General features: G+C 43.3%; 1 protein-coding gene across 9 annotated transcripts in view; it reads right to left on the minus strand.

The window, feature by feature from the left end:
- The window catches only part of nedd4l (NEDD4 like E3 ubiquitin protein ligase), a 577353-nt gene that overhangs the window by 77956 nt on the left and 483415 nt on the right, over positions 1–15982 (minus strand). For 5 of the 9 annotated variants that reach the window (XM_085974389.1, XM_085974372.1, XM_085974362.1 and 2 more), the window contains one exon: positions 14109–14177. The exons of the other annotated variants lie outside the window; for them this stretch is intronic. In XM_085974389.1, the coding sequence (XP_085830515.1) occupies positions 14109–14177 (69 nt within the window). The remainder of the gene's footprint in view (positions 1–14108; positions 14178–15982) is intronic. 9 annotated transcript variants of the gene reach the window in all.

Below are 15982 nucleotides of genomic sequence, written 5' to 3' on the forward strand. Positions count from 1 at the left end.
GAAAGGACTACAGATCACGAACCCACTCAAGTCGACCTACAACACAGACTATGCTGAGAGACTCTGCCGTCGTACCTCTCGCACACTCCTCAACCATCTCGTCACCAGCTCTACAGCAGACGCCGCAACCTCAAAACCGAGATGGAGTCCATGTTCTCAGTCTGTGCTCAGGACACAGCAGACCAGCTACGAGACACCGCCAAACAGACGAGGCAACGGAACTACGCTGCCTACATGCACATCAAGAACAGGAAGCTTGAAAAACTCGGCATCAGCAGCAGCAACCAAGCCTCCCCAGGTACCACGGTTGAAACCACAGGGAAGTCCATCGTCAACCTGTCCGACCACACCCTTCAACCAGACGAAATTGAAGTTCTCAGCCGAGGGCTCAATTTCTGCCCCACCACCAAAATGGACCCCATCGGTCTCGCGGCAGACACAGAGGAATTCATCAGGAGAATGAGGCTCTGGGAATTCTTCCACAAATCCCAAGATGTCAGCAGCGAACCCAATGAGACAATCAATGATCCAGAACAGCAGAGGGATCCGCAGTGCAGCAACCAAAGAAGAGTGAGTCAAATTGGACCCCTCCGGAGGGTCGCTGCCCTAAGCTTGACATGTATGCTCCAGCTGTCAGGAGATGCATCAACGCCAGATTCATCAGCCGCACTCAAGACAGTCCAGAATGTCACCCGAGCACAACGCAACGCCATCCACGCTCTCAAGACCAACCGCAACATCGTCATCAAACCAGCAGACAAAGGAGCAGCCATCGTCATACAGAACAGAACGGACTATTGCAAAGAAGCATACCGACAACTGGACAACCAGGAACACTAGACAGTTAGCTGGAGATCCGACCAAAGAACACACCCACCAACTCAACAGACTGATCAAGACCTTTGATCCAGACCTTCAAAGCATCCTACGCGCTCTCATCCCACGTACTCCCCGCGTGGGAGACTTCTACTGCCTCCCAAAGATACACAAAGCCAACACACCCGGACATCCTATCGTATCAGGCAACGGAACCCTGTGTGAGAACCTCTCTGGATACATCGAGGGCATCCTGAAACCCATCGTACAGGGAACCCCCAGCTTCTGTCGTGACACTACAGACTTCTTACAGAAACTCAGCACCAGTCGAACCAGGAACACTCCTCGCCACGATGGACGTCTCGGCACTCTACACCAGTATCCCCCACGATGACGGCATCGCTGCGACAGCCTCAGTACTCAACACCAACAACAGCCAATCTCCAGACGCCATCCTACAACTCATCCGCTTCATCCTTGACCACAATGTCTTCACCTTCGACAACCAGTTCTTTACCCAAACACACGGAACAGCCATGGGGACCAAATTCGCACCCCAATACGCCAACATCTTCATGCACAAGTTCGAGCAGGACTTCTTCGCTGCACAGGACCTCCAACCAATGCTATACACCAGATACATCGATGACATTTTCTTCCTATGGACCCATGGCGAAGAATCACTGAAAAGACTACACGATAACATCAACAAGTTCCATCCCACCATCAAACTCACCATGGACTACTCCTCAGAATCTGTTTCATTCTTGGACACATGAATCGCCATCAAAGACGGACACCTCAGCACTTCACTCTACCACAAGCCCACGGACAACCTCACGATGCTCCACTTCTCCAGCTTCCACCCTAACCATGTTAAAGAAGCCATCCCCTATGGACAAGCCCTGCGAATACACAGGATCTTCTCAGATGAGGAGGAACGCGATGGACACCTACAGACGCTGAAAGACGCCCTCGTAAGAACGGGATATGACGCACGACTCGTCGATCGACAGTTCCGACGGGCCACAGCGAAAAATCGTATAGACCTCCTCATATTAACATCGAGCGGGGGGAGGTATTGGCGGTTTTAGCTGGCCTAAAAATGGATAAATCCCCAGGCCCGGATGAAATGTATCCCAGGCTGCTGTGTGAGGCAAAGGAGGAGATTGCGGGGGCTCTAACACATATATTCAGGACCTCTCTGGCCACAGGGGATGTGCCAGAGGACTGGAGAACCGCTAATGTAGTACCATTATTCAGGAAGGGTAGTAGGGAAAAACCGGGGAACTACAGGCCAGTGAGCCTAACATCAGTGGTAGGAAAATTATTGGAAAAATCCTGAGGGACAAAATGTGTCTCCACTTGGAGAGGCAAGGATTAATCAGGGATAGTCAACATGGCTTTGTCAAGGGAAGATCATGTCTGACTAATTTGATTGAATTTTTTGAGGGGGTGACTAGGTGTGTGGATGAGGGTAACGCAGTGGATGTGGTATACATGGATTTCAGTAAGGCCTTCGATAAAGTCCCGCACAGGAGACTGGTCAAGAAGGTAAGAGCCCATGGAATCCAGGGTGCCTTGGCACATTGGATACAAAACTGGCTTAGTGGCAGAAGGCAGAGGGTGATGGTCGAAGGTTGTTTTTGTGACTGGAAGCCTGTGGCCAGTGGGGTACCACAGGGATCGGTGCTGGGTCCCTTGCTGTTTGTGGTCTACATTAATGACTTGGATATGAATGTAAAGGGTATGATCAGTAAGTTCGCGGATGATACAAAAATTGGTAGGGTGGTAAATAGCGAGGAGGGTAGTCTCAGTCTGCAGGACGATATAGATGGGTTGGTCAGATGGGCGGAACAGTGGCAAATGGAATTTAACCCGGAAAAGTGCGAGGTGATGCACTTTGGGGGGACTAACAAGGCAAAGGAATACACAATGAATGGAAAGACCCTAGGCAAGACGGAGGGTCAGAGGGATCTGGGTGTGCAAGTACACAGATCCCTGAAGGCGGCGGAACAGGTGGATAAGGTGGTAAAAAAGGCATATGGGATACTTGCGTTCATTAGCCGAGGCATTGAATATAAGAGCAAGGAGGTTATGATGGAGCTGTATAAAACACTGGTTAGGCCACAGCTGGAATATTGTGTGCAGTTCTGGTCGCCACACTACAGGAAGGATGTGATCGCGTTAGAGAGGGTGCAGAGGAGGTTCACCAGGATGTTACCAGGGCTGGAGCGCTTCAGCTATGAAGAGAGACTGGGCAGGTTGGGTTTGTTTTCCTTGGAGCTGAGGAGGCTGAGGGGGGACATGATTGAGGTGTACAAAATTATGAGGGGCATAGATAGGATGGATGCTGAGGAGCTTTTTCCCTTAGTAGAGGGGTCGATAACTAGGGGGCATAGATTCAAGGTAAAGGGCGGGAGGTTTAGAGGGGATTTGAGAAAGAACTTTTTCACCCAGAGGGTGGTTGGAGTCTGGAACTCACTGCCTGAAAGGGTTGTGGAGGCAGAAACCCTCACAACATTTAAGAAGCATTTGGATGTGCACTTGAAATGCCATAGCATACAAGGCTACGGGCCAAATGCTGGAATATGGGATTAGATTAGACAGGGCTTGATGGCTGGCGCGGACACGATGGGCCGAAGGGCCTCTATCCGTGCTGTATTACTCTATGACTCTATGACTCTAAGACAAACATGGGACACAACCAACAGAGTACCCTTCGTCGTCCAGTACTTCCCCGGAGCAGAGAAACTACGCCATGTTCTTCGCAGCCTTCAACATGTCATCGATGATGACGAACACCTCGCTAAGGCCATCCCCACGCCTCCACTACTCGCCTTCAAACAGCCGCCTAACCTCAAACAGACTATCGTTCGCAGCAAATTACCCAGCTTTCAGGAGAACAGCGACCATGACACCACACAACCCTGCCACAGCAACCTCTGCAAGACATGCCAGATCATCAACACAGATACCATCATCACACACGAGGACACCACCCACCAGGTACATACTCATGTGACTCGGCCAACGTTGTCTACCTCATACGTTGCAGGAAAGGATGCCCCCGGAGCATGGTACATCGGCGAGACCATGCAGACACTGCGACAACGGATGAACGGACACCGCGCAACAATCGCCAGGCAGGAGTGTTCCCTCCCAGTCGGGGAACACTTCAGCAGTCAACGACATTCAGCCTCTGATCTTCGGGTAAGCATTCTCCAAGGCGGCCTTCGAGACACACGACAACGCAAAATCGTCGAGCAGAAACTGATAGCCAAGTTCCGCACCCATGAGGACGGCCTGAACCAGGATCTTGGGTTCATGTCACGCTACATGTAACCCCACCTGACGTAGGGTCATCCAGACTCGCGTCGTCGTTGGCTTGTTCTCTCTACACAGATGCGGCCGGACCTGCTGTGATTTCCAGCAAAAAAAATGTTTTTTGTCTGTTTTTTTGTTTTTCACACAGACCCCAGCATCTGCAACATTTGACCCCTTGTGACCCCACCTCATTGTTCTTTGATGTAATGTTTTCCTGACTGACCTGTTTGGACACCATTCACACCTTTGATTGCTGTGATTATCTCTCTGCCGAGGTATGATAAATGGCAGTTAGAAAGATTACCTGTAAACATCTGACATTATTCTCTGACTATATAAGCTGTGTCTTCCTGCATCTCTCCACTTCACCTGACGAAGGAGCAGCGCTCCGAAAGCTTGTGACTTCAAATAAAACTGTTGGACTATAACCTGGTGTTGTGTGACTTCTTACATTAAACTTATTTTAGACTATGAAGAAAACAAAAATTTCCTAATATTTTTGCAACTAAAACTCAGTATCTTAAGTGCAACATTTCTCCAGTATCTGTTTAAAAAAAAATGACCTCAAAAATGTTTATATCATATGAATGAAGGACATACTCCCTCACAAAAAGGGCGGTTTAATAGTGTCCAGGTTATGTTAATTGTAGAACTGGATAAATTGGAGGTCTGTGATTGATCACGACTATCAAGTTCCCAATTATGAGGAAAGACGAGAAAAATTATTTTCCGCCTGAAAAGGAGAGGTCTGAAAGGTGATCTTATAATTATACAAGAGTTATATAAAATAGTAAATGCAGAATATTACTTTAAAATAAATTGCAACAGCAGGATTAGGGGGCACCGCTTTAAATTACTAAAACGTAAAATTAGGACTGATATCAGGAAATTATTCTTCACACAGTGTGATCAAGACATGGAAATAAACTCAAATAGACTAGTGGATTTGAAAACCCTAGAATCATTTAAGATACAATTGTAAGTTGCAATAGGGGGACAGGAGTATTGAAATTTATATATTTTACAAGAGTTTAAATTTCGATTAATTCTACCAGTAGAATATTAGGAGCTTTTTTTAAAGTTATTTATTTAGTGCCTCAACTGTGAGCTGTTTTGAGTTGGAAATAGGTAATTAATTGGTCACAAAAGAGGTGCAATTAGCTGTTCCCCAATTGGCAGTTTTCTCCTGTGGCAGTTGGACTATTATGTAAGGTAAGACAATATAAACTTGAGCTGCGAGAGGCTGGTGGAGTGTGAGAGGCCAGAAGAGTGTGGCGTTTTGTCTCAATGGAAGTTCAGCCTTGAGGTGCAGTTGAGACAGGAATCATTTTATTAATAAATTAATACTTGTGTGAAATGAGTAATTGGAGTTTGATGCAAATGGGGGCTCAAGCCAACACCATCTAACATTTCCTTAAGTTGGACACAAAGGGATGTGACGTGTGCAGGTGTGATATGCGTGACATCATGAATGCTCTTCAAGGCGCAGTATATGTGTGCCATGTCAGAAAATTGAGTCTCTGGCACTGAAGATCGCCATGCTTCAACACAAAGGGCCACACTCAACATCCTCAAAGTGGATCAAGGGTTTCAGGATCATACCCAGGAGGCAGTAAATGGCAGTTCATGACACAGGTATAATGTAGAAAGACAGAAGTGGATGACCACCTGCAGGGGCAGCAGAGGGAGACTGGTCTCAGAACTGGAATTGTCCTGTAGATACCATTGTGTTGCACAACTAAAAGTTAGACAGTGACATCGTGGTCCTGAGCAAGACAGCAGAATTGCGGAACAAGGGAGTGAGGGGCAGCTGGGCTACAAGAAATAGGATAGTGGTAATTGTGGGGGATTCCACAGACAGAATTTTTTTGCAGTCGTGACTGGATGTCCCAAATTGTATGTTCCTTCCCTGGTGCCAAGATGAAGGATATCACTGAAAGGGTGAAAAAAAGCTTCTGGAAAGGGAAGGGAGAAACCAAAACATGCAATCTACTTTGGAACCAATGACATTTAAGTTCTAGCAGAGGCAGGTTAAGCATCTAGGCAGTGAAGGGTGGTAATCCCCTCTGCCATATGCCAGATAAGTTAAGGAAAAGAAAAGTTAAGGAAGGGAAGATTAACAAAGAGGCAGTCACACCTCATATGTTAGGTACAGGTCTGGTTAGTGGTCAGCGACAGGAGGGTGTGACTGCAACTCAGGCAGGTAAGGGGACCCCAGGTGAAGTGCTGAAGGAGCCTCAGCATTTGTCCTTATCCAACAGGTATGAGGTTCTTGCTGCTTATCTGGATGAGGGAAAAACCTGCAGGATGGATGAGCAAGCTGACCATGGCACCATGGTGCAGGAGGCCATTCAAGTGGGGGGAGTGAAAGGGAATGTAGTTGTGGTAGGGGACAGTATAGTCAGAGGGATAGATACTGTTATCTGCAGCTGCGACCGGGAGTTCCAAAGGTTGTGTTGCCTGCCCGGTGCCAGGGTTAAAGACATCTCCTCGCAGCTGGAGAAGAACTTGGAGTGGGAGGGGGAGGATCCAGTTGTCATGGTCCACGTAGGAACCAACGACATAGGTAGAACTAGGAATGAGGTTCTTCTGAGAGAGTTAGAGGAGTTGGGGTCCAAACTAAAAAGCAGAACTTCAAAGGTAATAATCTCAGGATTGTTACCTGAACCATGTGCCAATTGGCATATGGATAAACAGATTAGAAGGTTAAATGCGTGGCACAAAGAGAGTGATGTAGGAGGCAGGGGTTTTGCTTCATGGGGCACTGGCACCAGTACTGGGGAAAGAGGGAGATGTTCTGTTGGGACAGGCTCCACTTAAACCAGGCTGGAACCAGTGTCCTGGCGAATCAAATAACCAAGGCATTAGACAGGGCATTAAACTAATGAGGGGGTGGGGGGAGGATTCAGGAAAGAGTAAATTTAAAAGCAGCGAGAGAAAAGTCAAGGCTCTAGAGCAGAGCAGAGTTTTGGGGAAAAATAAGTCGACTGGGTCAGAAAGGGAGAGAGAGAGTAACAAAGGTAACAGGGCATCAGTGACTAAGGTGACAACAGGGATAAATAGAAAAAAGTCAAAGCTAAAGGTATATCTGAATGCACGAAGCATTCACAACAAAATAGATGAATTAATAGTATAGATAGAAATTAATAGGTTTATCTAATAGCCATTATGGAGGCGTGGTTGCAAAATGACCAAGGTTGGGACCTAAATATTCCAGGGTACTTAACTTTTAGAAGAGATGGGCAAAATGGAAAAGGAGGAGGGGTAGCCCTGGTAATAAAGGATGGGATAAAGACAGTAGAGAGAAAGGATCTTAGCTCCGAAAATCAAGAAGTAGAATCAGTTTGGGTGGAGCCAAGAAATAGCAAGGGGCAGAAAACATTAGTGGGAGTTGTTTATTAGGAAATTAGAGGCCCATTTAACAGTGGCAACACAGTAATCATGGGGGACTTTAATCTACATGTAGACTGGGCAAACCAAATTTGCAGTCATAGTGTAGAGGACAAATTCAAGGAATGTATACAAGATAGTTTTCTAGATCAGTATGTTGAGGAACCAACTAGGGAAAAGGCTATTTTAGATCTAGTATTGTGCAATGAGAAAGGGTCTGATAAGCTACATCCCAGGGTACTTAAGGAAGTGGCCCTAGAAATAGTAGATGCATTGCTGGTCATCTTCCAGAACTCGATAGACTCTGGAACAGTACCCATGGATTGGAGGGTAGCTAATGTTACCCCACTATTCAAAAAAGGTGGTAGAGAAAAAGCGGGGAATTATAGACCGGTAAGCCTGACATCAGTAGTGGGGAAAATGCTAGAGTCGATTATAAAAGATGTAATAGCAGAGCACTTGGAAAGCAGTGACAGGATCGGACAAAGTCAACATGGATTTACAAAAGGTAAATCATGCTTGACTAATCTACTGGAATTTTTTGAGGATGTAACTGGTAAAATAGATAAGGGAGAACCAGTGGATGTGGTGTATTTGGACTTTCAGAAGGCTTTCGATAAGGTCCCACATAAGAGATTAGCGTGCAAAATTAAGGCACATGGGATTGGGGGCAAGGTATTGACTTGGATAGAGAACTGGTTGGCGGACAGAAAGCAAAGAGTTGGAATAAACGGGTCGTTTTCCGAGTGGCAGGCACTGACTAGTGGGGTACCACAAGGATCGGTCCTAGGACCCCAGCTGTTCACAATATATATTAATGATCTGGACGAGGGAATTGGATGTAATATCTCCAAATTTGCAGACGACACAAAGCTGCGTGGGAGGGTAAGCTGTGAGGAGGATGTCGTGAAACTCCAGTACGATTTGGACAGATTGGGTGATTGGGCAGAAACATGGCAAATGCACTATAATGTGGATAAATGTGAGGTTATCCACTTTGGTGGCAAAAACAGGAAGGCAGATTATTTGAATGGCAATAGATTGGGAGAAGGGGAAGTGCAGAGAGACCTGGGTGTTCTTGTGCACCAGTCGCTGAAGGTAAGCATGCAGGTGCTGCAGGCGGTTAAGAAGGCAAATGGTATGTTGGCCTTCATAGCAAGAGGGTTCGAGTACAGGAACAAGGATGTCTTGCTACAGTTGTACAGGGCCTTGGTGAGACCACACCTTGAGTATTGTGTGCAGTTTTGGTCGCCTTACCTGAGGAAGGACGTTCTTGCCATGGAAGGAGTGCAGCGAAGATTCACCAGGCTGATACCTGGGATGGCAGGAATGACGTATGAGGAGAGATTGTGTCGATTGGGCTTATACTCACTGGAGTTTAGAAGATTGAGAGGGGATCTCATCGAAACCTATAAAATTCTGTCAGGCCTGGACAGACTAGATGCAGGAAGGATGTTTATGATGGCTGGGGAGTCCAGAACCAGGGGTCACAGTCTAAGGATAAGGGGTAAGCCATTTAGGACTGAAATGAGGAGGAATTTCTTCACCCAGAGAGTGGTGAACCTTTGGAATTCTCTGCCACAGAGGGTGGTGGAGGCCAGTTCATTAACTATATTCAAAAAAGAGTTGGATATATTTCTTAAGGCTAAAGGGATCAAGGGATATGGGGAGAAAGCAGGGACAGGGTACTGAATTTGGATGATCAGCCATGATCTCATTGAATGGCGGAGCAGGCTCGAAGGGCCGAATGGCCTACTCCTGCTCCTATCTTCTATGTTTCTATGGTTAATTCATTACCTTGTAGCAAAGGGGTCTTTAGGGAAGAGTGACCATAAAATGATAGAATTTTATATGGAGTTTGAAAATGATTTAGTTAAATCCGAAACTAGGGTCTTAAATCTAAACAAAGCAAACTACGTCAGTATGAGGGGCAAGTTGCCTAAGGTAGATTGGGAAACTACATTTAAAGGTATGATGGTAGACAAGCAATAGCTAGCATATGAAGAATACATAGTTTACAACAAATATACATTCCTTTAAGGCACAAAAACCCCACAGGAAAAGTGTTCCAACCGTGGCTAACAAGAGAAGTTAAAGATAGATCAAAGGAAGAGGCTTATAATGTTGCCAAAAAGAGCAAGCCTAAGGTTTGGGAGGATTTTAGAATTCAGCAAAAGAGGACCAAGAAATTGATAAAGAAAGGGAAAATAGGATGAGAGAGTATACTAGTGAGAGACATTAAAACAGACTGTAAAAGCTTCTATAGGTATGTAAAAAGGAAAAGATTAGCAAAAGTAAATGTGGGTCCCTTACAGGCTGAGGCAGGAGAAATTATAATAGGGAATAAGGAAATGGCAGATAAATTAAACATATCTGTGTCTGTCTTCACGGAAGAAGATGCAAAAAACCTCCCAAAAATAGTGGAGAATCAAGGGTCTAGCGAGAATGAGGAAATGAAAGAAATTAGTATTAGTTGAAAAAAAGTACTGGAGAAATTAATGGGACTGAAAGCCAATAAATCCCCTGGACCTGATGGCCTACATCCTAGGGTTTTGAAAGAGGTGGCTATAGAGATAGTGGATGCATTGGTTGTCATCTTCCAAAATTCTATTGATTCTAGAACGGTTCCCATGGATTGGAAAGTAGCAAATGTAACCCCACTATTTAAGAAAGGAGGGAGAGAGAAAACGGGGAACTACAGACCAGTTGGCCTGACATCAGTAGTAGGGAAAATGCTAGAATCTATTATTAAGGATGTGGTAACAGGGCACTTAGAAAATAATAATAGGATTGGGCAGAGTCAACATGGATTTATGAAAGGGAAATCATGTTTGACGAATCTGTTAGTGTTTTTTGAGGTTGTAACTAGCAAAATAGATAAGGGAGAACCAGTGGATGTGGAGTATTTGGACTATCAGAAGTCATTTGATAAGGTGCCACACAAGAGGTTATTAAACAAAATTAGGGCTCATGGGATTGGGGGTAATATATTAGCATGGATTGAGGATTGGTTAACGGACAGAAAACAGAGAGTAGGAATAAATGGGTCATTTTTGGGTTGACAGGCTGTAACTAGTGGGGTACCGCAAGGATCAGTGCTTTGGCCGCAGCTATTCACAATCCAGATCAATGATTTGGATGAGGGGACCAAATGTAATATATCCAAGTTTGCTGGTGATACAAAGCTAGGTGTGAATGCAAGTTGTGAGGAGCATGCACGGAGGCTTCAAGGGGATATAGACAGGCTAAGTGTGTGGGCAAGAACATGGCAAATGGAATATAATGGAAAAATGTGAAAAATAGAAAAGCAGAGTATTTTTTAAATGGTGAGAGATTGGGAAATGTTGGTGTTGAGAGAGACCTGGTTGACCTTGTACACGAATCAATGAAAGTTAACATGCAGTTACAGCCAGCAATTAAGAAAGCAAATGGTATGTTGGCCTTTATTACAAGAGGATTTGAGTACAAGAGTAAAGACATCTTACTGCAATTATATAGGGCCCTGGTGAGACCACACCTGGAGTATCGTGTACATTTTGGTCTCCTTACCTAAGGAAGGGTATACTTGCCATAGAGGGAGTGCAACAAAGGTTCACCAGACTGATTCCTGGGATGGGGGATTGTCCGATAGGAGAGATTGAGTAGACTAGGCCTATATTCTCTAGAGTTTAGAAGAATGAGAGGTGATCTCATTGAAACATAGAAACTTCTTACAGGGCTTGACAGGGTAGATGCAGGGAGCATGTTTCCCCTGGCTGGAGAGTCTAGAACCAAGGGCCAGTCTCAGAGTAAGGGGTCAGCCATTTATGACCGAGATGAGGGGAAATTTCTTCACTGAGAGGGCAGTGAATCTTTGGAATTCTCTACCCCAGAAGGCTGTGGAGGCTCAGTCGTTGAGTATATTCAAGACAGGGATCGATAGATTTTTGAATATTAAGGGAATCAAGGGATATGGTGATAGTGCAAGAAAGTGGAGTTGAGGTAGAAGATCAGCCATGACCTTATTGAATGGCGGAGCAGGCTCGAGGGGCTGAATGGCCTATTCCTGTTCCTATTTCTTATGTTCTAACTGTGTGGCTGCAAGGCTGGTGCAGGAGGAAACATACTGTATATGGATTTTCAGATGGCGTGCAATGGTGGCTCGCTCACAGGGCCTGTTAGAAAATTCAGGCACAGGGTGCAAAAGGAAATGTAGCAGCATGAATAGAAAGTTGGTTGACTGACATGAAACCAAGAATTAGGGTAAATGGGTGAAACTCAAATTGCAGAGGGTTTGAAACTGTTGTACCCCAGGAATCAGTCCTGGATCTACTTTTGTTCTCGCTAAATACAGATGATTTGGACTTGGGCATAATTAACAGAATATCAAAATCTGCTGACAATATAGAAGCAAAAAGGGTTGACTAACTGAGGAGGAATGTCAAAGACTTCAAGAAGATAGTCAGGTAATCAGAATGGGCAGACTGGTGCAGGTGCAATTTAATGTGGATAACTGTGAGGCAATACATTTTTGGAGAAAGGAATGAGTGAATACACTTAATGGAAAGACACTGAAAGGTTCAAATATACAATTCCCTGAAATTGCAGTGGAACTGCAAGTAGATAAAGCCATAAATAAAGGCCAACAGAATTTAGAGTTTTTTTTTTTTTAAAATAGAGGCATAAAAGTAAAGTAATAATAATGAATATATGCAAAACACTGATTAGGCCACAGTTAGAGTACTGTGTGCAGTTTAAGGGGCCCCATTATAGAAAGGACATTAAAGCCGTAGAGAGCAGTGTCGGCCAACTAGAATGATGCCATGGATGGAAAACTTTAGTTGTGAGGAAATCTTGAAAACTGACACTATTTTCACTGGAGCAGTGAAGGCAAAGAGATTTAACGGAGGTTTATAAAATTATGAAGACTTTCAAAAGTGACTAGGAAAGGACTATTTGCTCTGATCGGGGAGTCAGTGACTGTGGGTTATCAATTTAAAATTATTTCTAAGAAAATGAGAAGGAGGGTTAGGAAAACTTTCATTACACAGAGGGTTGCTGGAGGATGGAATTAAGTTGGTTGAGGCGGAGACCACTGCTTCTTTTAAGGGGAAATTGGATAAATGTTTGATGCAGAAAGGTGATGCCATGATATGGGGACAGAGATGGACAGTGGGAATATTTTTGTTTAATTGCTCTAGCAAAGAGCCAGCACAGACATGGGCAAAATGGCCTCATCCTGTGCTGTAAACTGTGGTTTATGATCATTCTGGAGGAATAAATTAAGATTATCCAAATCTCTTTCCTCATCTATAATTATCTTGTGATCTCGATAAACATGGTTTAAAAAAAGGTCAGTAGCAAAGAGACATGCTGCTAACCAAAGGCTAGGATTAAAGGGTTAAAAGTGAGCTGAGTACTCATCTCCTGGAATACAGTTCCATCCTTAAATTTGTAGTTCCATTATTCTGTAAAGTAAAATGGCAACTTACAAAAGGGGCCCACTGAATTAGGGTTATTAAAAATGGACAAACATAAGCGCAAATTAAAAAATCTCACTTGTAAACATCAAACTTTGAACATCCATCGAGAGTATCTGACTGTGCATAATTGGATTCTACATCATAAAATTAAGTGTGAAATGAAGGATAGTGTTTCTTCCTTTTGGATCATGACGTTTACATTGGTCAGCAATGCTTGTGATGGTAAATGAGAATAATAAAGGCAACATAGGCAGATATACAATCTAAATAGGCAGGCTATTAAAAACGATAACTCTTCCATCAGTCACATTTCTATTTGAGGTAGACCCCTAAAAATGTACACGTGCAAAACCAAGGAACTATTTTGAACAAATCATCATCCACAGACCAGAGATTCTTATTTTTGCTGAGCCCCCCCACCCCCTTTGGAGAGTCATGCTCCATGTTTGCCCCCTCAGCTCAACCCTATCAGTGCTCTGATAGGTTCAACATCTGCTTCTACAAATTGGTGGGGTTCAAACAAACAGTGCTGAGATCGTACCATAATCACCTCCTCTGGCAAGTGAGGCTGCATTGGTGGCTCTCGTACTTGTTAGTTTAGGCCAGCCCGTCCTGCTCACAGCCCAAGGAAATTCATTTTAGTATACATAAACTCAAAGTCTTAAGACCATTAGAACGATTTCTTAAACTTAGCTATACCGTATTATGACCAAATCCTTTTACTTTTCAATGCCTATTTTGGCCAATTTTTGTTCCAACAGCAAGCAATCATGGCGGTATAGGTTTGACATCATCAGTACTGGTTTGGTGAGGCCCATGAGTTCCATAATCTCGAGGTACTGATTCATTCTAGGTATTACTAATTGTAATTCAGCTCACTTACAGTAATTTGACTCATTAACCTTTAAAACCAAAAATGCCGATGACGGGCACAGATTAGACAAAAAAAATGAAAGGCAAAATAAGACAAACGAAAAGGATGATCATAATTCTTTGAAACCAACTGATTTTTTTTAAAAAGTGGTCTAGTGAAACTCTTTAACCAAGTTACTATTATTTAACAAATAAATGGAGTTTAAAAAATATATTATTTTTCGATACTGAATAAATTACCGTCAGTTCATTTGGTTGTTCACTGCCAGTAACAGTTGAAGAACGAGGTCGCTGCGATTGGGTAGTCTGCTGATAAATCATAATTTTTTTTATACTTTACCAAATAAAACTCTGAAGCACAATAAATAGGATGAATTCAGGGCGAGGAATTAAGAGTCGATTACTGGGCAGCGAAAATTAAAAATTTATATTTGAGAAATTATTTCAAAAGAAAGAAACAGTCCTACAGAAGGAAGAAATTTGAAAGTAGAATTCATGCTTCAAATGGATACCAATTTTGTAACCATGGTGACACTTGTAGTACAAGTTTTCAGCTCAGTAGCTCAATGACTACTTTGTAATTAAACTCACGGGAAGTTAATTTTCCATACCTTCGTTCTTTTAAAAAAAAACTCGCTGATACTTTGTGCCAACTGAATGTCAACACACAAAAGCCAAAGTAACTGTAATTTGAGTGGTGCCACCTGGTCCAAAATAAGTAACGCAAAGCCTGTCAAAACCATCACAATTTAGTAGATGCAGATGAGAACCAAGAAAAATAAACCTAGCAAAGTTTTGAATACAGTATTAAAACCGCAATCTACGGAATACTGTATGTCAAAGTTTCTGAAAAAGTGTTCAAAGTTGTCAGTTACTTGACAGAAAAGAATAGCCAGCAATCATGTCAACCCGAAAATACCAAAGTAGCAAGTTCTGCCGTAAATATTTCTATCTCACAATTCAATTTCCTTTGGCTTACAACATAGAAACTAGTTTTTAAAGATATATGTGTAAATTCAAGAGGACAGAAGGTTATCTAAAGTTATATTCATGCTGAAGGAACTATAGATTTTTAAGTATTTTTGCAAAACATCCAAAAATAATCAAAGAATGGATACAAGAAGTTTTTCTTTCCTGTGACTAAAATTGTCAGACAGCTGTGTATTTCATTTTCATTCCTTTCTGTACCATTATATTATATGGCCTATCAGTTTAAAATAAATATATGATAGGAAGCAGAATTTTAGGCAATATGTTTAACTGCTAATGGGTTTGCTGGAGCTATCAATTAATAATTTTTCATTCTGTTGAAAATTGGCATTGGCTTCAATGTTTATAGAACACATCAGAAAATGGCACAGCTGCAAGCCAGCAACTACAGTGGTCAACTCCAGGACTTTCAAGAATTGCACTTGAAGGATTCAGGCCTCTCCTAAGAGGTGAGATGGCAGTGGGTATAGGGACCGGGTGCTAGGGTTTGGATGATCAGCCATGATCTCATTGAATGGCGGAGCAGGCTCGAAGGGCCGAATGGCCTACTCCTGCTCCTAGTTTCTATGTTTCTATGTGAGCTTGTTGAACTCTACTGAGGCACCTTGGAGGGAAGGACAACGGAATAGGGACAGGTTTCTTCACGTACTACAGTAGACCAAGAAGTGATGCTGACTATGTCCATGGGGTATCAAAAGTCCAGCCATTCCAACTAAGCATACCGACGATGAGAGACTGAAGAGGTGAGAATAAAAAGAACCAAGGACACTACAAAAAAAATGTAAAAGAAGAGAACGTGGTATCAACAGTCAGGCAAATGAATGACTTCCCAAGTTAAGTGCACTCAATTTCAGGGGTGTCCATCACTTATGCTACCTGGTATAATTAGGAGGATTTCTGTTCATGCGCAAGTTAAGTTGCTACCTGGAACTCATTACAACAGCAGATAGGTCCGTTTCATCTACAATAAAAGGGATAAATGTTCATCTAACCTTCTAACAAATGCTAAAACGATGCTGGCAGCAGTTGTAGAAAAGTTACATGACTTTCACATTTCTAACTACAGTTGAAAGTGGTCATGTAGACTGTGTGACACTTTGGATGTAAAGGGAAGAGGTAAAATA

The sequence above is a fragment of the Somniosus microcephalus genome, chromosome 2, assembly GCF_052327205.1.
Source record: "Somniosus microcephalus isolate GS21.2 chromosome 2, FLI_Smic_1.0, whole genome shotgun sequence".
Lineage (NCBI taxonomy): Eukaryota > Metazoa > Chordata > Chondrichthyes > Squaliformes > Somniosidae > Somniosus > Somniosus microcephalus.